The sequence below is a fragment of the Semicossyphus pulcher genome, unplaced genomic scaffold (genome assembly GCF_022749685.1).
Source record: "Semicossyphus pulcher isolate SPU_LCO1_2020_fin unplaced genomic scaffold, fSemPul1.0.p SCAF_24, whole genome shotgun sequence".
Taxonomy (NCBI): Eukaryota; Metazoa; Chordata; class Actinopteri; order Labriformes; family Labridae; genus Semicossyphus; species Semicossyphus pulcher.
In genome coordinates, this window is record NW_027211698.1 from 6,485,043 (window position 1) to 6,506,008 (window position 20,966).

General features: G+C 43.4%; 2 protein-coding genes across 2 annotated transcripts; both read left to right on the top strand.

The window, feature by feature from the left end:
- The first annotated feature begins 3,831 nt into the window (after positions 1 to 3,831).
- Positions 3,832 to 5,265, top strand: otos2 (otospiralin 2). Its single transcript, XM_069675691.1, has 3 exons — positions 3,832 to 3,898; positions 4,939 to 4,965; positions 5,084 to 5,265. Exons 1-3 carry the CDS (start codon positions 3,832 to 3,834, stop codon positions 5,263 to 5,265), a joined length of 276 nt encoding a protein of 91 aa, XP_069531792.1.
- Positions 5,266 to 9,923: 4,658 nt separating this feature from the next.
- Positions 9,924 to 17,153, top strand: LOC138603311 (protein NLRC3-like). The gene is made up of 8 exons (XM_069675009.1): positions 9,924 to 10,040; positions 10,211 to 10,289; positions 10,414 to 10,642; positions 12,175 to 13,954; positions 14,048 to 14,221; positions 14,905 to 15,078; positions 15,196 to 15,242; positions 15,541 to 17,153. The coding sequence occupies exons 1-8, from the start codon at positions 9,994 to 9,996 to the stop codon at positions 16,077 to 16,079; spliced, it is 3,069 nt and encodes a 1,022-aa protein (XP_069531110.1). The 5' UTR covers positions 9,924 to 9,993; the 3' UTR covers positions 16,080 to 17,153.
- The last annotated feature ends 3,813 nt before the right edge of the window (positions 17,154 to 20,966 follow it).

Sequence of the window (20,966 nt, forward strand, 5' to 3'; positions counted from 1 at the left end):
GTTTAAATAGGTGTTATAAATTATCTTTGTTGGAGTGAACCTGCCGAGTATTCCTTCCATAGTATTTAATCAGTTAAAACATTTTACAGTGCACCCCCGGTCTTGTTTTTAAATAGTGTGTCCTTTTTTACAGTGTATGTCCTGGTTAAAAACTGAGCTATTCCAAGACTCTGATATTGTGGTTGTTTTTCTTGTTTGTCTTCACTGTGAACACCTGAGGACAGTGAACCGCCACCAGTTCAGTCTCAATAATGTGATTGTGACATTTGCGTGTATTGTAATATTTGTGAGTGATGAGCGCCCTCCAGTGGTCAGGTGGATTCCAGTTATTAGTTTTAGTTATTTAGTTATAAGTGTTACTCCTGTTTGACACATATCAGTGTAATGTAGCGTTGTAGTGGCTGATTGTGACCACTGGGGGCAGTAAATACTCTGATTCTCTGAGCCCGTTAATGCATTTATAGCAGTTAGCATGTTTTTTCACATGGTGCGTCATCGTCACACTAATGAATATTGGTGCTAAAATAATGTGTAAAATAAAGTAATGTTATAATCAGTGTTGTAGTTTCTGACAGTGACCACCAGAGGGCTGTGACTATTATAGTTTCTCTGTGAGTCACTTTAAAGGTGGGGTATTATGCTAATTTCAAGCTTCATATTTCACTCTTTGATGCCCCTGGAGTAGCTTAGCATCATTTACAGTTTAAAAAAACATCTCAATTTTCTCACCCTGGTGCGCTGTGCAGACCTTCATACAGCCTCTGAAACGACTCAGCTCTGTCCCTTTAAGAAACCCCACCCCTACAAGCCTACTTTCTTCTGATTGGCCAGCTCTCCGAAGCCTGCTGAGGCATGTAGAAAAAAACTGTGTGAAACCTGGCGTTCACAGTAGCCTGCAGACTGAGCTGACAACCTGGGGATTACTCCAACATACTTTCACCTACAAATCTGAAACTTCACCCAAGTTTAGTCTGAGCATCCAACAATGTGAAATGATGTCTGAAATGTGAAACAGCAGAATACCCCCTCTTTAACAGATACATATGTATGAAAGGCATCACTGATGGTAGTAGTGTGATCAACAGCAGTTAATAAATATGTTGTAATGATGTTTAAGTCTTTGAATCATTTAAAAACATGAAACGGTTCTCATTTAAAGGAGATCATTCAGGAGGAACTGCTGGGGGAACATTATATCCTCTTTGGATACAGATAACAGGACAGAAGGCTTTTCTGCCCTGTGTTCTGCCTCTCAGGCTACAGCCTGAGCTTCACACCAAGGGCTGAATAAGCACTGCAACCTCTAAATGATTTAAAGTGATAAAAATGTCTCACTTCTTTGAAGTTTATGCACTTACCCTAATTAAAATACAATTTGTTTCTTTAACTTTACATGTTTTCTTTTTTTTTTTACTTGATTCTCTGTTGTAGAAAAATATGACTCTGGTAATCAACAGGAGCTAACTGAGGAACATCATGTCTTGAAGTATTCTTCAGTATTACATCCAGGGAAAGTTACATCTATGGTTAGACTGCAAACAGCTATCATTCGGCTTTAGTTAAACTGTACCAGTCGCATTAGTTTACCTCTGGTGATTTCTCTGTCTTAAACCTTTGAAAACGTGACATGTTAAAGTTCATCATGGGGGGAATTTACTTCTAGCTGGTTATCTTCAGAAGGTTCCGGTGAACGGCGACTTTATTCATGTCTCTGGCAGTGGACAGATTAATGTTTGACAGAGAGCCTGTTTATTCAGATAAAGACTTCACTCTGACGCAGGTTACTTTGGTCACCTACACCTCCAACTAAAGGTCATCGAATCATTTTAAACTATTATTATTATTAGATGAGTGACACTGGAAACACCACCTTCACTGAACCTCTGTACCCTGAGTTTGGCTGCTGGACCGGGTTTAAGTGAACAGGTGCTTACTGCGCAACCCTAAGACGTCTAAGGGTAGCAAATATTTGCCTTGAGTTACTGCCGCAAGTTTGTGCGGGACCCTTTGTGTTGATTAACGTTGGGTAAACACAAGCCACAAATATGCCATCTTCCAAATACATCAGAAAACCAAACACCATCCCGCCTGGGTTCATAAAATCAGCCCATTCTCAAGGAACTGAGTCTGAATTAATGTAACTGCTACTTCCAGCTGCTTGATGCTGACCAGTGCCCAGGTTGAAGTCCCGTTAGCTAGCTCTGACTACAAAGGCAGAAGGATTTGGGATAAAACAACTACCCTACCATCTGTGTCTTTTTCAACCTATGCAACAAAACAAATGATGAAAATGTGCACATGATGATGATGGCATGATTCACATTGCCCAGCGCATCATCGAGAGAAAAATTAGTTTCACTTTTGGTCGGAGCACACCTTAACACGAAGTGGAGAGCACCCACACAGGTGATTTAACCAGATCAACACGGCGACTATTCACCGACCTGAGAAATTGTTGTGACCACTTTTTGTGATGACTATTGATGATGGTGACATTGAGGATGTTGATGTTGATTAGGACATTCATGATGGTGATGATTATATTGACCTTGTTGGTGTTGTTGGCTTCGCACCTGAAGCTGTTTGTTGGCTCTCGCTGACTTCGTTCCCTCCTGTCCCGATCGTTGCTTGTGTTGTATTAACTCTCAGATGTGATCTAACTGTAAAACATTGTGACACTTTTCTTCGTAACTGAAAGGACTGATAGCTACCATTAGCTACCATTCGACAAAAGCTAACGTTAGCATTTAATCACCTCCTAGCTAACTTTCTGTTTTTACTACGATGGGCGATCCTCGCTAACGATACTGTTCAATAGCTAATAGAAGTGTTAGCTAAACGAATGCGAGCAGTTTGTCAGATTCCTCACGTCAACATAATTAAGCAGAACAACATTCTGACTGCATGTTAGCTTCTCTCAGTGATTTCAGGAGAAAATACCCGCTGTGTGAATGTCATGACTCAGCACAGCTAGCATTAACTAAGCTAACCCTCACCATTCAGAGCAGTTGTAGCTAGCTTGTGGTTTGTCAGTTGTGAACTACAAGCTAGCTACAACTTTTCATCGTTGGCAGTAAAATAACGTGTTGAGTGATGATGAGGGGCAAGAGACAGACTGTAAATGTATTATTATTTATTAGCCATAACTTTAATGAAATGTAATTATAGATTCAAACTTTAACATTTTCAGTCCTTTAAAAATGTAAGTTCTGATGCCGTTAACCTGTCGACCTTTTGTCATGTTTAAGTTTGAATTCTGTGTCTATCTTACTGTGAGCGTGTCTGTTGTCTTCGTTCGGTCAGAACTGTACGGACTTTGAGTACGACTTATATTTGTAAGGAGCATAAATCTGTACTGGTTTGTATTTGCTTTATGTCCACTCTGTCTAAAACTAGCCGTGCAGTTTATTTTGGTGACTTCAGTAGAAATGAAGAAACACTGTAAAAACAGAAGTCCATTCATGCTGTGAAGGTCAGAGGTCAGCTCAGCCATGTGGAGGGGAGGTGTGAGAAGGACAGCGTCTACAAAGCTTAAAAACCGAACACAGACCTGCAAGCAGCGAGAAATCCTCACATCCAGGACTACAGATCAGGTCCACAGATCAGGTCCACAGATCCAGGACTACAGACCAGGTAAATACCTTTTCTTTAACAACTTCACTTTAAAAAATGTTACTTTAAAATGCTGCTTCATCCGCTCGTAGAGAAATTTAAGGAGCTGTTTTGTGGACCTTTAAGAGTTGTGTTTGCTGCTGAATTCTGTTCTCAAAATAAAAGACTCAGTGTCTGTATCACAAAGTATTTTATGTCTCTCTTCAGTCCAGCTGCAACATGTCCAAGTGTCTCCTGCTTAACGTCTTCGTCCTGCTGTCTGTCGTCCTGCTGCTGATTCCTGCAGGTAACAAGCAGAGATCAGAGACTTTCTTCCTGAGTCAAAGGTTGAATGATTCATGTGCAGTTTGAGAATCAAGTGGAACCTTAACTGATATATTAGATATTAGAAACAGAAGTTCAGAGAAGAGGAAGATGTTTCTATGCATTTATTCAAAGATTTACTTTAATCTCAATATTCAAAGTATCTTGACATGTTAACTTTATTCTCAGTACTCTGACTTTATTCTTGAAATGCACAATATTAAAAAAGTCCTTAAAACTGCTCAGGGGTTATTTTCATGTTATTGTAGAACCAATTTTCAATCTTAATTTAACTCCTGAGTTGTTCCCTCGTTTCTGCCCCTTTTTTTGTGTGTTTTACAATTTTACTTTTACACATGTCAGGCCTGACAGGCAAAATCCAGGGCAACAAAGAGCTTCTATATTTAATAAGGAGATCAATCTGAGTTTATATTTACACGTGAAGGTTAAACAGGAGAATCAGGTCACTTCTTTAACTTCTAAAAACAGCCAGAGACACTGAAAGCTCTGTTCTGTTTCTCACCTGGACGTCGTTTTGACGGTTCGGTGTGACGGTGACGAAGAGAGAGAGAGAGCAGGAGGAGGTCTCACTCCGTCTGATTTCTGCGGGACCTTCTCTTCCCTGCTGTCAGTTAAAAAATAATATGAAGCTGTTCTGTGACCAGTTTTATTCAAGTATCTATTTGTCCATGTTTTAATATTATATGTGATGTTTCTGGATGAACACTGCTGCTGTTTGAACGGCTGTAAATGTTTAAGATTGAGCTCATTTGAACTACAAACTGCTGATGAGTTTAATGTACAACAACGCGTGTTCCAGCTGATTTAAAGGCTCAAGTTTAATGAGCTGAATTAACACCTCACGTCCAAAGAGATTTGAAACTGCGTTCAGGACATTTATTTTTGTAAAAAGACAGCTGAAAATTTTGTAAATTAAAGTGACATCACGTGACATCACTCCAGACGTGTCTGTTACTAATAATTATTCAGACTGAATATTTCCTTTGAATGTTTCTGTTTCAGGTGCAGAGGAGGACGCGCTCGATGCAGGTGAGCTGATCTAAATATTACAGACTTCTTGCTGACTTGTTCCTGCAGATGAACTGCACACCTGATACAGGCCACGCCCACAGATACAAACTTTAACTCCTCCTCACTTCCTCTGCAGCAGGGAGACAGAAGCGCAGCATCCCCAACTGGGCGATGACCTCGGACGACTTCTTCGGCTGGGTGGAGGAGCTCAGGAAACACGCCGGCTACGAACACATCGAGGAACTGGCCAGAACCTTCTGGGCTCACTTTCCCTCCGCTGACCGACTCGGGTACGGAGCCCACGAACCGGACGAGTAGGAACACAGACAGGAAGTTGAGTTTGTGACCTCAGAAGAAGAACAAAAGAAGAGAGAGAGAGCACAAAATAAAGATGAAATAAAGAGTCTGTTGTGTCTTTCATTGTTGAATCAGTGAAAATAGAAAGTTAAAGTCTGTTTGTTGTGACTGAATAAGGATTAAAAGTCTTTTTCTTAAAGCTGCTGTCGGTCCTTTCTGTCCTCAACCTTATTCATGTCCTCAGACGGGACAGGTGAGGAGGTCATGAAATCTAAATGTGTTCAGATTTCAGATTAAAGTGTGACCTTCAGGAACAGGAAGAGGTCACTTAGCTTTAACAAACGTGTGACTGATTAGCGTCAGAACGCCGACACTGAGCCGTCCTGATGATCAGCTGAAGGTCCGTCCTCTCTGCGTCAGGATGCTCTCTGTCGAGCAGCAGCAAAAGTTCTTCAGCAGATCTCGGGGGTGTCGGCTGCACCTGCAGGGTCCTCAGGAAGAGGAGGCGTTTCTGGGCTCTAGCTCAGGTGCACCCTCAGGAGCTGGTGACGCGCTCCACCTCGTCCTCGTTGATGCTCAGTCTGATGTGCTGCGTGTGTTCGGTTGTGTTTGTGTTGAGCTGCAGGTCGTTGTTTGTGCACCACGCAGAGAGAGTCTGGCCCTCCTCCCTGTGAGCTGCCTTGTTGTTTGATATCATACCTACAATGCTCGGCTGTGTGTGAGTGTGAAGGTGTTGGAGCTGTGGGCGGGGCTGCAGAGGAGCAGACTGAGGACACAGACTCGGGGTGTTGATGGTGGAGGAGGTGTTTCCCAGCCTGACGTGCTGAGGCCTGCTTGAGAGGAAGTCGTTGACCCTCAGTCAGAGGGGGGTTCCTGTGCAGTGTGTGCAGCTGAGCAGTCTGATGGGGTTGATGGAGCTCAAAGCAGAACTGAAGTCAGCTAACAGCAGCGTGTCGTAGGTGATGGGGCTGATGGGTCTGTGTGAGATGGCAACATGTGTGGATCTGTTGGCCCTGGAGGCAAACTGGTGATCCAAAGAGGGGATGCATATCACTTAAAGTGTCACTTCTTTAATTGGGATCAACATGTACTAATCACTCATGATGAGGTCATAACGATTGGTGATTTAAATCCCTTTAAAAGTTAATATGTGCATTCATGTGAATATTTTAAATGGAGAATACTGCAGTTACACCCTCTGACCACCAGTGGGCAGTGCATACTGTATTATTCCTCCATATCAGTCAGTTTTGAAAGAACAGCAGAGTGCAGTATCAGTATTACTATCAGTGTGACTGACAGAGCGGCTCTACTGCTGCCTTGATCTGTTAGTTTCTTTGTGTCAGTGTCTGACACAAATATTGTGTTGGCTCTCACAATTTCAAAGGAAGTCACACAATATCTCAAACATCTCTGTGAGGTAAAGTCACTGTTTTTATTAATGGAGTCTGGTGTGTTTGCAGAGAGCGATGTGACGTCTGTTTGTGGTTAAAAAAATCATCTTCCTCTGTAACAAAAAGGTCTCTCTCTGTAGGGATCCTTTCTGTGAAGCTGTCAGAAATATTAAATATTATAACTGACGCACTAAATGTAATAAATATAAACAACACTGTATGTTTAAAGCACGACTACCCGTCTTCTCTTTTTTGCTACATCACCGGCCCAGCAGAAGATCATATTGTGGGCTCTTCTTTTATGACCCAACCAGCGAGCCATATATGGAAATTCAACTTCCTATTACTTGAGAAGGTTCTGTCACGTGATCTCTCTTTCTGCCCGCTTCCATGTTTTTGTCTTCACTCCTGAGCGTCTGAAGAGTTTCGTCTTTCTCCTGTGGATTTCACTCCTTCCAAACTTTGACGAGGCTTCATTCATCTTTGTTTTCAGCAGAAACAGCGAAAACAACCAGCCGGTTACAGATACATGAAACCCTCCTCGACTCAAAGCTTCAGTTACTTGTACAGGTATGTCTCTGTGGCCGGCACGAGTTTGTTTTTGACACCGAAACGAGTAGGGATGGGGTGGGCGGTGAATCCTCTGACTCTGACTCACGAGGGGGTTTATTTTAGACAGCAGGACTTAATGTTCCAGGATGATGAAATCACTAAAACATGCTGATAATAAGTTATTAATAATGACTGATAATGTGTTGACTGACTACAGCTGTCATAGTGAACATGCAGCGAAAATTTTCTTTTCTTTTATGTCGGCTAAAAAACACACCCATCAGCCTAAATAGATTTAAAGTAACTGTTCATGAAAATGGGATTTTAAGATTCAGCGTGTTTTAAGGGAAGTTAAACTGTGAAAACGACCTCAAAAAAGTGAAATGCTGAAACTGTTTCCGTTTGACTAAAAACAAAAGTATAGGTCACTGTGTGAAAGTGGAGCATTACAATCATACTATAATAATTATCTTCATTCATTAATCATGTTGCTGTTTCCAGTTTTGTTTTGCTTTTTTCTCCAGTGTCTTTAAAAAAAAACCTGAGCTGCAATTTTAATTATGTATTTTTTAACCAACTCATTATTAAAATAAATGAACAAATCAAGACTGTACATTGTTGAGTTTTGAGCTTAAAAGTCCCACTAAACTTAAAATGTCACTTTTCTGAGCAGAGTTTGGTTGACAAAGATTTCCTGTAAATCTGATAAGACCGTAAAACATTTTGGTGTATTTAAAGACAAACAGCATAAAGACGAATGAAAGTAGATAGTTATTGTTGTGATGCAGCTTGATTGTGATTCATAACACACGTGTTTAAATGTTGAAGGTCGCCTGTTTATGGTATTGATGACGTGTTATAAACTGTGTGGTGGTGGAAAAACTGATAAGTAATAAACACACAAAGTGATGAAGATAAGGAGGTGTTAAATATTAGCCAAACAAATACAGAGAATCACAACAAGATTCTTCATTTATTCATGACGTCTCTTTTCAGGAGAAACAGATTGTACATGTCGTTTAAGTTTAATTTGATTGAAAGAAAGATCATAATCTGAGTGTAATGCTCTCTCTGCTCTGTGTGAAATAAAGTTAAATATAAAAGATTAATAAAAAAACAACAGATGATTGATTTCAACTTTAATTTATCAAAACACAATGAGTGTGAACTTTCGGGATGAAGTTTATTTTCTCCTAAAATATTCAGTTTACTGAGACAGAGAACAACAAGACAATCTGAAGCCGATCAAACCTTGTGATTAAAATAATTCCTGGATTATAAGAAGAGACGCAGAATATAAATAATGATATCACAATAATAAAAATACGTCCACAGCAGAAGAGTTTTCGGTCAGTTTGACATTAAGAAAAGTGATTTATTCATGTACAAAAAATCAAGTGTGTCGTTCCACCATCAGAGGGCGCCACTGCATTATAACTGAGCAGGTATACAGTGAGCAGAATAACTGTTAATAAAGGGAATGTGTGTTTTTAAAGTGTGTATTGTATTTTTGTGTGTCTCTGACAGGAATGTTGATCCGTGAGTCTCCGAGGATCCATCATGAGTCCTCCGCTTTTAATTAAGAGACGACGACTCTCGTCAAAGAACATGTGAGTCAATGTGATGATTCTCTCTAACGTCGGCACACTTACAAAGTCTGTACAGGGAGTTTAACTGATGGGAGTTATGTGTCAAAGAAGATCTTACTGACAAACACGTTCACACAGTGTGTGAATGTCTCAGTAGATGTGTTCATCCAGCAGCAGTGAAACAGGCTGTAATGGCTGCAACATAATCTAACATAATTTAAGCTCACAGCACACAGGAGCTACTGCTCTACTGCTGCCTCCAGTGGTTAGTTTGATTGTTTAATTGTGAGACTATGGTTCTTGTAATGGTTACCAACACAACATTTCTGTAACGCACAATAACACAGACAAACTAACCGATCGAGGCAGCAGTAGAGCTGCATCCGCTGTGTTATGAGGTAAAATTACGACTTTTCTCAATGGAGTCTGGTGTCTTTAAAGAGAGTGATGGAACATCTGTTTGTAGTTTCAAAAATAGGATCTTGTGCTTTAAATCTGTTAGAAATGACCCTTCAATGTTGGCCTACTACATCTAACACACTAAAAGAAACAAGTACCTTCAACCTGCATTCTCTCTAATGTCCAGCAGGGGGCGACTCCACTCGTTGTAAAAGAGGTCTATGAGAAAACGGTCCTCCTCCTCTCGATTTATTCCCTCAGTAAACATTTTTTCAACTTCTGCGGTCCACTAGGATCTACGAAAGACCAGACTCCCCTGATGCTGAACCTGGACCTGAACCCAGCTGTGTGTCCTTCAAGAGTGACCAGTCAATGGCGGATCCTATAATGTTTCAGAAGGAACCCCTCTGTCCTGATAACAGGTGAGCATTTTTAACCTTCATGTTTAAAGTGGAGACGTCCTGATGAAATGTTCTTTAATTTTTGTTATCTGCCGATAATCTGCATAAATCAGCAGCTAGTCTTTAAGCTTAATTTGTCAAAGTACTCGTAGCCCACTTTGAAGATACACCACTGCAAGTAAGGTCCATCGGTAGGGAGCGTGTTCTCTGCCGGAGTCCTTCAGTGAGACGATCTGTGGCCGAAAACTAAAAAGAGGATTTACTCCTCGTTGTTTTTGTTCTCTGTCCAACAGGATCAAACAGAGATCAGAGTCCCCGAAACATGGATCTGAACCTGGATCTGAACCTGGATCTGAACCTGGATCTGAACCAGGATCTGAGCTCGGCTATGTGTGCTTCAAAGATAATGAGTCAATGTCTGCACCTATAGCGTTTAAACGCCGACTCTCGTTTCTTGAACAGTAAGCGTTTAAAGTCTTTATGCAGAGATGATCTCTAAAAGAGCTACAAACAGACCATGAGGAAGCACTGTTTGTTTGTTTGTTTGTTTGTTTGATGCAAATTAAAAATTAGTATAGTATGTGCTTGACGGTACTGTAACATGAGCTGATTCTTCACGATTCCTCCACAGAGTGGACCAGGAGAGCTCAGAGGTTCCCAGTGGTCAGTCTGCCCAGCAGCATCAAACAGATCTGGACTCCGTATTTAAGGTGTGGTTATGTCCAACGATTACTTTTACACTATTCTGTTCACAAACATCTCCATTCTGCACTATTTAGACCAGTGACGTTTGGCTCCATGATTGTAGTTTGTCTCTTTCATATGATATTCCAGCTGCTGGAGGGGACCATGGTGGATTTTGTGAGGAATGAACTGAAGAAATTCCAGAGCATTTTGAGTTCAAATTACCCAGAATGCTCCGAGAGTCAGAGGGAGGACGAGGAGGCGATGGGCTGTGAGGATAAAGAGCGGAGGACGAGGACCAGAGAGGCCTTTCTGAGGTTCACGGTGGACTTCCTGAGAGGACTGAAGCAGGAGGAGCTGGCTGACTGTCTGCAGAGCAGTAAGAGGATTTCTCCTAAGATTCAACATGCTGCTGTTTTTAGTCCCTTTTTTCTCGCTGCTCTTGGTAGTGCTGATCAGTTCAAACAGTCTGCTGTACATGTATCATTGTTTAGAACACACATCCATGTTTACGTTGAGAAACTGCAACCTGACATCACCACATATCGGACAGAAAAAGACCATCTTCATTTTACGACAGTCACTCCTGCCGTGTAACTTTGCAAAGCATTCTGGGAGTCTGCATCCGAAAAATGGTCAGTTAGGGAAACCCCCGGAGAGTCGTCTGATCACGATCCCTCCATCCCAAAATGGTACACCCCGTCCTACACGGTAGTGCACCAAAAGGAGGGTAGTCCCTATTCGTAGGGCCAAAGGCGGGAATTGGGATTGGGCTAACCCTTACCCGCTGGCACCCGTCCATAAAGTCCTGGGTCAGTTCCCTGTACTTCCTCTCCCCCCTCACTGATGAGGCAGACGGTGGCAGAGTAATCAGAGAACTTGTTTAGGTGGCAATTGGTTGAGTGGTGAGAGAAGTCTGCAGTGTAGAGGGTGAAGAGGAAGGGATCCAGAACGGTACCCTGCGGGGGCCCCGTACTGCAGACCACCACGTCGGGTCCTTTGCCCTCACCAACTGCGGCCTGTCGGTCAGATAATCCAGGAGCCACGATGTGAGGTAACGGTTCACTCCTGTGTGCTCCAGCTTGTCCCTCAGAAGCGTGGGCTGTATGGTGTTAAAAGCACTGGAGAATCCAAAAACATGATTCTCACAGTCCTCTCCAGGCTTGAGAGAGATCTCTGCAGGAGGTAGACGACAGCATCATCGACCCCGATGCCTGACCGATAGGCGAACTGCAACGGGTCCATCGATGAGCTCACCGGGGGGGCACAGATGCCAAAGGACCAAACTCTCCAGGGTCTTCATCAGGAGCAATGTCAGTGCCACCGGCCTGTAGTGGTTGAGTTCCTTGGGGTGCGGGACCTTTTGCACCGGTACCACCCAGGCTGTCTTCCATAGCTGGGGTACTCTCCCCAGGAACATGTGCTCTGTAATCCCGAACAGCTGTTCTGCGCAGGAGTTGAGGAGCCTGGAACCGATGCCATCCGGACCCGGGCAACTTTTCCAACCTCGGTCCACCTCAGTTGTTTCTTCACCTGCGTTTTTTAAAGGGACAGGTTGGAGCAGGGGGTACTTGCTGGGCCCTGGACCAGTCTGTCAGTTAAAGGCTTTAGCAAGTTATGACAAAATCAGAAATCTGTCAATCTGACATTAGTCCTCCACTTAAAGACTTGCATTGTAACCCGTGTGGCCACTTGCTCAGGTTACGTCCTTTGGCCAACTGGTTCTAGCCTGCAAACAAGAAAGATCTGTTTTTGAAGGCAGCATTCTTAAACCATTGATCAATTTTAGTACCATGGCTTGTTTTTGCAAAAAAAGAATGAGTATGAACTTTTCCTTACACCTTACTTACTAGTAAAGTATTTTTGGGAAATTGAGCAATCACGTGATCCAACTTTTACTTGTACTTTCAGAATCTCCTGCCATGTGCCAACTGAATCTCAAATCCAATCTGAAGCAGAAGTTTCAATACGTGTTTGAGGGGATCGCAAAAGCAGGAAACCCAACCCTTCTGAATCAGATCTACACAGAGCTCTACATCACAGAGGGAGGGACCGGAGAGGTCAACGACGAACACGAGGTCAGACAGATCGAAACAGCATCCAAGAAAACAGTAAAAATGGAAACAAAAATCCGATGCGAAGACATCTTTAAACCCCCACCTGAAAGAAATGAACCAATCAGAACAGTGATGACAAAGGGAGTGGCTGGCATTGGGAAAACAGTCTCAACACAGAAGTTCACTCTGGACTGGGCTGAAGACAAAGCCAACCAGCACATACACTTCACATTTCCCTTCACCTTCAGAGAGCTGAATGTGCTGAAAGAGAAGAAGTTCAGCTTGGTGGAACTTGTTCATCACTTTTTCACTGACACTAAAGAAGCAGGAATCTGCAGGTTTGAAGAGTTCCAGGTCGTGTTCATCTTTGACGGTCTGGACGAGTGTCGACTTCCTCTGGACTTCCACAACAATGAGACCCTGACCGACGTGACAGAGTTCGCCTCAGTGGACGTGCTGCTGACAAACCTCATCAGGGGGAACCTGCTTCCCTGCGCTCGTCTCTGGATAACCACACGACCCGCAGCGGCCATCCAGATCCCTCCCGAGTGTGTTGACGTGGTGACAGAGGTCAGAGGGTTCAATGACCCGCAGAAGGAGGAGTACTTTACGAGGAGATTCAGAGATGAGAAACTAGCTAACAAAATAATCTCCCACATCAAGAAATCCCGAAGCCTCCACATCATGTGCCACATCCCCGTCTTCTGCTGGATCACTGCTACAGTTCTGGAGGATGTGCTGAAGAACAGAGAGGGAGGAGAGCTGCCCAAGACCCTGACTGAGATGTACATCCACTTCCTGGTGGTTCAGACCAAACGGAGGAACATCAAGTACGACGGAGGAGCCGACACAGATCTACACTGGAATACGAAGAGCAGGAAGATGATCGAGTCTCTGGGAAAACTGGCTTTCGAGCAGCTGCAGAAGGGCAACTTAACCTTCTACGAGTCAGATCTGACAGAGTGCGGCATCGATATCAGAGCAGCCTCATGGTACTCGGGAGTGTTCACACAGATCTTTAAAGAGGAGAGAGGACTGTACCTGGACAGGGTGTTCTGCTTCATCCACTTGAGCATTCAAGAGTTTCTGGCCGCTCTCCATGTCCATCTGACATTCGTCAACTCTGGTGTCAATCTGATGTCAGAAGAACCTTCAACCTACGGCGAATCTACAATGACACAGTTCTACCAAAGCGCTGTGGACAAGGCCTTACAGAGTCCAAACGGACACCTCGACTTGTTCCTCCGCTTCCTCCTGGGACTTTCACTGCAGACCAATCAGACTCTCTTGCGAGGTCTGCTGACTCAGACAGAAAGTAGCTCAAAGGCAGATCAGGAAAAAGTGTGTTACATCAAGAAAAAGATTGAAGAGTACCCAAGTCCAGAAAAAAGCATCAATCTGTTCCACTGTCTTAACGAGCTTAAGGACCATTCTCTCGTGGAGGAGATTCAACAGTACCTAAAAACTGGAAGCCTCGCCACTGACAAACTTTCTTCCGCTCAGTGGTCAGCTCTGGTCTTCATCTTACTGTTGTCAGAAAAAGATCTGGACGTGTTTGACCTGAAGAAATACTCTGCTTCTGAGGAGGCCCTAAGGAGGCTGCTGCCAGTGGTCAAAGCCTCAAAGAAAGTTCTGTGAGTGCATCTCATTTTTTCTAGCGCTTGAAATGTCCTGCCATTCAGTCAAATATTACGTTTCTTTTTACCTGGCTATTATTTCCTCTTCAGACTGAGTGGCTGTAACCTCTCAGAGAGAAGCTGCGAAGCTCTGTCCTCCGTCTTCACCTCCCAGTCTTCTAGTCTGAGAGAGCTGGACCTGAGTAACAACGACCTGCAGGACTCGGGAGTGAAGATTCTGTCAAAGGGCTTGGAAAGTCCACAGAGTACACTGGAAACTCTCAGGTCAGATGACGTCTTTATGTCTCGCCTTCATTTTTGGAATTAATAAAATAAAAAAAATAAAATTTAATAAAACTATGAGTCGTACTGAGATCCACGTTGAACTTTCATTTAAATGTCTGTAGATTGTTTTCCAGAGTCACGAATCAGAAATTGGTTTGCAACCTCTTTAGATCACTAACATAACATAAGGTTAATTCGAGGCCTCGTGCTATACTCGCAGATGGATTAAACAACTTCCATGACAAAATTGAGATCATGTAATAAGGGCTAACCAGCCACATCCCTCAGGTCCTCCTGAGAGATTGTGAAAATTCCCAAGCCAAGCGAGATGCATAATCCCACAAGAGTCTGGGCCCACCCCACGGCCTCCTACCAGTCATCCCCAACAAATCTCAGTAAGCCACCTCATCAAGACACCACGTGACAACGGCTCATTCCTTTCTCGAGCGTACAAAAAGCAAGTAGACTTGAGCTAGGGAGTTTTATATCTGGAATATCAGCGAGTCAAAAGCACGTATAAAAGCAGGCGATACACTTTTATACAGATAAATAGCGAAGGCGCACGGTCGGCACCTCGAGCGGGTCCAGTACGGTCCAGAGCTGCTGTTTAGAGAGTCATTTGACATTTGGGGCAGTATAAATGAATACTGATGGACATTCTTCATTGTTTTGTGTGTTTGCAGACTGTCAGGCTGTCTGATCACAGAGGAAGGCTGTGCTTCTCTGGCCTCCGCTCTGAGCTCCAACCCTTCCCGTCTGAGAGAGCTGGACCTGAGCTACAATCATCCCGGAGAGTCAGGAGTGAAACTGCTGTCCGCCGGGCAGGAGGATCCCCAATGGAGTCTGGACACCGTCACGTATGTGAACACACTATCAGTAACTGCGTATCCAAATTACGTAGCATAAATCAGAGAGCTTTGATTTCTGAGTTTGTTAGCTTAATCCCTCCCTCTTTTTCTGTCTTTCTTTATCAGAGCGGACCCGAGCGGGGAACAGTGGTTGAGACCAGGTTTAAGGAAGTGTAAGTGTTTGTCGGTCGGATTCACGACAACAAAGCCTTTAAATATAACGTTGTCTTTGATGGCGTTTGTGCCGTTTGAAAAACGTATTTAGTTACGGACTAATCAGAAATGAAGTTATCAATATTAGGACACATTTGAAGCCAAGACAAGAAATGTCAATTTCCCTCAGAGGGCTTCACAGTGTGAACTCTGAACCGGTTCTACAGTCATTTGGTCAAAAGCGGACAAAATGTTTTCCAGTTTCTTTTCGGACCGTAGATTATTTAGTCGATAACTTGCTGTCATTCTCTCCCACAGACTTCCACGAACTCACACTGGATCCCAACACGGCCCACAAATTCCTCAAACTGTCTGAAAACAACAAAAAGGTGACCGATCTGAGAAAGGAGCACCCATATCCCGATCACCCAGAGAGATTCAACTACTGGCCCCAGGTGCTGAGCGAAAACTGTCTGAGCGGTCGCTGTTACTGGGAGGTGGAGTGGGTAGGAAAGGTTTACATCGCAGTGGGTTACAGAGGAATGGGAAGAAAAGGAGACAGCGACGGCTCCAAGTTCGGAGGGAACGATCAGTCCTGGAGCCTGACCTGTACCGACGCGGGGTACAACGCCTGGCACGACAACAGCGGGACAGCGATCCCCGTTCCCTCCTCCGACGTAACGAACAGAGTGGCAGTGTATGCGGACTGTCCCGCCGGCACTCTGTCCTTTTACAGAGCGTCCTCTGACTCACTGATCCACCTCCACACCTTCAACACCACCTTCACCGAACCTCTGTACGCCGGGTTCGGGTACGGGGTCAAGCTGAACGCCTCAGCGTACCTGTGCCCGCCGTAGACCAGCAGACCGAGTCAGACGGGGTCCGTTCCAGCGCGGGTCGGCGGGCGTCGACGGCAGCGAGCGGATTTAATATTGTGACGTCACACAGTACGTCAGGCGTAATCCAAGGTCTTCATATCCAGTAGCAGTCATTGTCATAAACACAGAGTCAGACACGTTTGATATTTGCAATATTATATTTTGCGTGTTATTAAATCAAAGAAGTACCTAAATATTACATCAGCGACAGTTACGCCTCCGGTTCTTTCGCAAGACCGAGATGTCAGCAAATTGGCCGAAAGTAATATCTGTCGGCGTTTCGTCAAACGCGGGCGTAACCGTTCAGAGGAAGCTGACGGCTTCTTCAAAGGCTGAAAATGCGTTCACCTGCCGGCCCGGAAAAGAGGACAGGCCGTGGACTAAGGGTCTCGTAGAATATTGTCCATGTGCTAAATGTGGTTTCTATGAAAAAGATTGAGATCAAGTTTTTAGAGTGTTTTGACATGTTAAAGCTGCTACCTTTGAATATGCAATAACTGTACAAGAAGAGGATATCCACTCCCCCTTTGTTTGCTTTAGCTATGAGAAAGGGACGTCTGGAAGACTGAAGTGCGGAAGTTGCAAACACGGAAGTCTAAAAATTATATAAGAATAAAAAGCAAATGCCCCCAAAAAAAAGCAACTTCCTGCACACTTGTTTGAAGTTCTTATCATGCTAATGTATTCATAAGGCAGGTTCCTGTATGTGTAAAAGTATTTATACGGTGTTTTTCTATATTCATTATTTAAAGGTTTCTGTACAGTGCGTTGACTTTATGTAGAAAAGCATGTCAGTCATTATTTTCTGCAAAATGACAGGTACTAACTAAACTAACTCAATTGAAATGGTAGTGTTCATATTGATGCACCTTTACCGACTTTACCCATTTTACCTTTGTATGACAGAGTCAGTTGTAGCTTATGTAAGCTGATGTGTTTTGCGTTAGTGTGGAAATCAATGTATAATCCATTCTGAGATGATTGTTTTGTGCTGTTGAGTGGATCTGTATTGTTATTAATGTATATACCATGTATAAAATAAAGACTGTAAAATCATGCTCACGAATACACTGTAATGTCACGTTTCATTTGTTTGTTTAGTGTTAATTTAGAGTGAAAAAAGTATTTGATATTTATAGCTAAGTTTGTTTACATTTATGAGTGTAAACTTTTATTGGCCAACACGATTTTATCTTTTTTAACGTTGCCCGAACGATCTGAGATTTCAGAATTGCTCAACTAACGGTTTCTTTTGTGCTGTAAGCAGCAGTCATTGTGTTATTGACAATAAATGTACCGTGTGGGGACATCACAGGATCTGTAGAAGAACAAGGAGTCTTTGTGACTGGATTACTACTGTTCAGGTGTTGTGTAGGCATGAACAGTGTTACTTACAGGCACGGTGGATGTTGCGTCACAGGGTTGTTGCACGCTGATTGTTGCGACTGTTCATCAGAGGGAGGAGGAGGGATTCCGAGCAGTTTGTGTCCAGAGTGTGTGGGGGGTCTGCAGAGACGTTAGCTGTCTGCTTCCTGACCGTGGACCAGAATAAGTCCCGGATAGAGGGCAGGTCGGTTCTGTTAAGTGTCTCTACAGACCTGGGGTCCGTTTCAGAAAGCGGGTTTAGTGAAAACCCCGGGGTTTGTTAACCGAGAAATGAGGGAAACCTCGGGTTTGCCGTTTCAGAAAGAGAGGTAACTTTAACTCGGAGTTGGTTACTACGGTAACTGTGTCTGTGAACCTAACCTGGTTGCGAGCAGGTTTTCTTTAGGAAATTCAGAGTTTCGCTCCGTCTCCTTCCTCTAGAATATAAAACCCTCATTCGACTTCCTCATTCATTCAGCCCGTCTCACATGTGTTTGAGTGGTTACAAATTAAAAAAAAAAAAGTTGCGTCTCTGTGCTGCTCTGACCCCTTTGCAAAAGTCTTTTATAATTATGATAAAAAACATAGACAAATCTGTGTCAAAGTCATCATTTTTAAGATTTTCCACCACCACTGCCGAGAGCACTCAAGTAAGACGCCGTAAGTTATTGGAATTGTATTATATGTTTTTAAACGAACACAATTCAGTTTAATCAACATGAATTATAATGTATGTGAAGTCAGCATCATGTTAGGGATAAAACTAATGCACATTAAAACAGCCACTGAATGATATTTCATTAGTTTAATATTTAAAATGTGATTGAAGTGAGGTTCAGCCATGAGCCTGTTCTGCCTGAGCCGCACCTTTGAATGATGTTCTGGTATTTTATTTTTAGCTGCTTCCATGTTCGTTTTTCTCCCGCTGGATTGCTGCTAAATTAATATAAATTTTACCTTCCGGTCGTGATTAAGTATTAAATAAATAGACCAGTTCAGACTTACGCATTTACTGGAGCGAATTTTAACTCAGAGTAAGTTTAACCTCCTTTCTGAAACGGACCCCTGATATTTTACAGCAGGTACATGTAGGATGATTTCAGGTGAGCAATTTGCGTTTCCTCTGCAGATCAAAGTGTGCGCGAGCTGAATCAGCAACACGGATCAGCGCGAGGAGGGAGGGGAGCGAGCCTTTTCCTCTGGGGAACACGAAGTTCAGAGGTGACACAAGGACGTATTAATCCTGTGGGTTTTCAGCATCGTTACGACCAGTGTGGTTGAATTGTCTTCTCTGTCGGTCTTTGTCTTTGTTAACCAGGATCCACGAGAGACCAGAGTCCCCCGGACCTGAACCCAGTTGTGCGTCCTTAAAGAGACTTCTCCACGGAGCCCCCATGTTTGACGAAAGACGGAGTAAGTCAACATAAAGTCACTTGACATTACGACGTTTGCTGATGTAGAAAAGATTTGAAAGAAGTCATCCCTCCTGAAGAGAATCAGAATCTGAGAAATGACTTTGACTGTCTTTTAATGTCGCTTTCTACATGGAAGTAGACAAACGCTTAAGGCAAGGACAACCAGAGAGAGCGACCCAGAATGACCCTAACCCTACTGACTGATGCACAGACCCACTGACCCTCAGGCCCTCAGAAGCGTCAAACTGAGACACTGAAACTGAGGCTTTCCCGTCGGCGACGACAGTTCATTAATCAGTCGCCGTAGCGCTCACGGATCTCTCCAGGGGGACTATGCCAGCCGGCCCTTAGCCCTCAGGGAAAAAATACGCCTAGTTTCTCTGTCCCTGGGGAAAAGCGTCTTTTACAGTTCTGTGTACGAGAACGATTTTCTTCTTTTCTCTTTTTTCGTGGCCAAAACATAGTCACCCTATACCCTTTAAAGTCAAAAACAGGGTCAGGGATCCCCCGAGGTACATGAAGTCCCTGAACTCGGGGGTCACTCTCTGTAAGAACTGTATCATACATTTTAGGAGTGACATGACACACTATCTCGTGAACCCAGAGTTCAGAGGGAGAAACCTGAGTAAACTCAGGTAAAGCTTCTGGTTAGGCAGGGTAATATGACTCATGAGGTTTGTCAGTATTTTCCTTCTTCCTAATCCAGCGATTATGTCTTCCTTTGAAGGAGCTCTAGCGCTGGATTGTTGTTTTTGTTGTTGTTGTTGTTTAGGATTCCGTTCAACCAGGTCATATAGATGGCCCGTGTGAAGCGAAGCCCATTGCTGTTTCAGAAATCTCTCTAAGATACCAGTGTTGGTCTGTTAAGGTTTAGTTAGAAAAGCAAGGATAGAGCAGCTTTGTTTCATTTGGTAATAAACCTAATGACCAAAATGTGTCTAAAAAACGTGGTAAGGATAAGATATCTCTCTCTATAACAGGCTAATAATCAGTAATATGAAACTGTTGAAAGTCGTCATTAGCGTATTCTCCCCTTAGCCGACAGGAAGGTCGCAACTGCTGTCCATAACGCTCATTGCCAAGAATAGAAAATCCTCTATCCACATCTGTAATCTGTTTGGGCAGGGCATTACACAGCGTCTTGTTTACACATTGTAGAAAATGGGTTATGGCTTTTGTGCCGTTTACTTCCAGCCATTCCTTATTTTGTTGATGGTCAAAATTTGGCACATACATAAAGTACATCACTAAACAGTATTTTTTACAGGGTCAGTGAAATTGAGCAGGCAATCTAAGCCTTCTGAGTAACTTTTGCGCTTATAACCTTTTTCGAGGATTTGTGAGCACCAAGGGAAAAAACGTCTGGTTTGTCACAGGGCCATTTCTTCTCCCAAAACATCCCGAGAATAAGGTGCGGACAGTGTCTGACCTTTTAGCCCGCATCTGTTTATTATGACGTTTTGTACGTGAGCAATTTTTAGTATTGTGAGGTGCATTAATGTAGGATGTGTTATTTACACGGGGAACAGGATTTAAAGTTGGAAAAAACAGCGCTGACCCATTATCGTCTAATACCGTTGACTGAACGGTCGGGAAGAAGTCGTCCCAGAGACTCTGAGCATGAACTCTTCCCGACGGGGGCATCGTTAATGTAAGAAATCCCCGGGGCGCTCAAGTACAATTTGTCGAGGCCGATATTTCCTCCAGATCCACTACACGTACTGATGTTAGCGGATCCTCTAGCATAACCAGAGTTTGTTTTTGATAGCGAGTAAACAAGCAATTTCTGAACTTCTTCATGGAACGTGAGGAAAACGAGTGGTCAATGGAATAATGAGCGGTCCAATTTGTCACAAGCTTTGCACAAGTACGGTTGACTAAATTAAGGAAAACCAACTATATACGTTAGCAATCGTCAACGCTTTGATGAATATTCCTTCCAAGGAATTTTCAGCTACAGGCCTGGCCGTGCAACGGCGTACCAGGACGAACTGCAATCGGTTACGTTTAGCAGAGAAGTAAGGCGAGCGTTAATATTCCCAAAAACCCTCGTATTTGGGTCCCAGGACACGTCTGGTGAATTTCC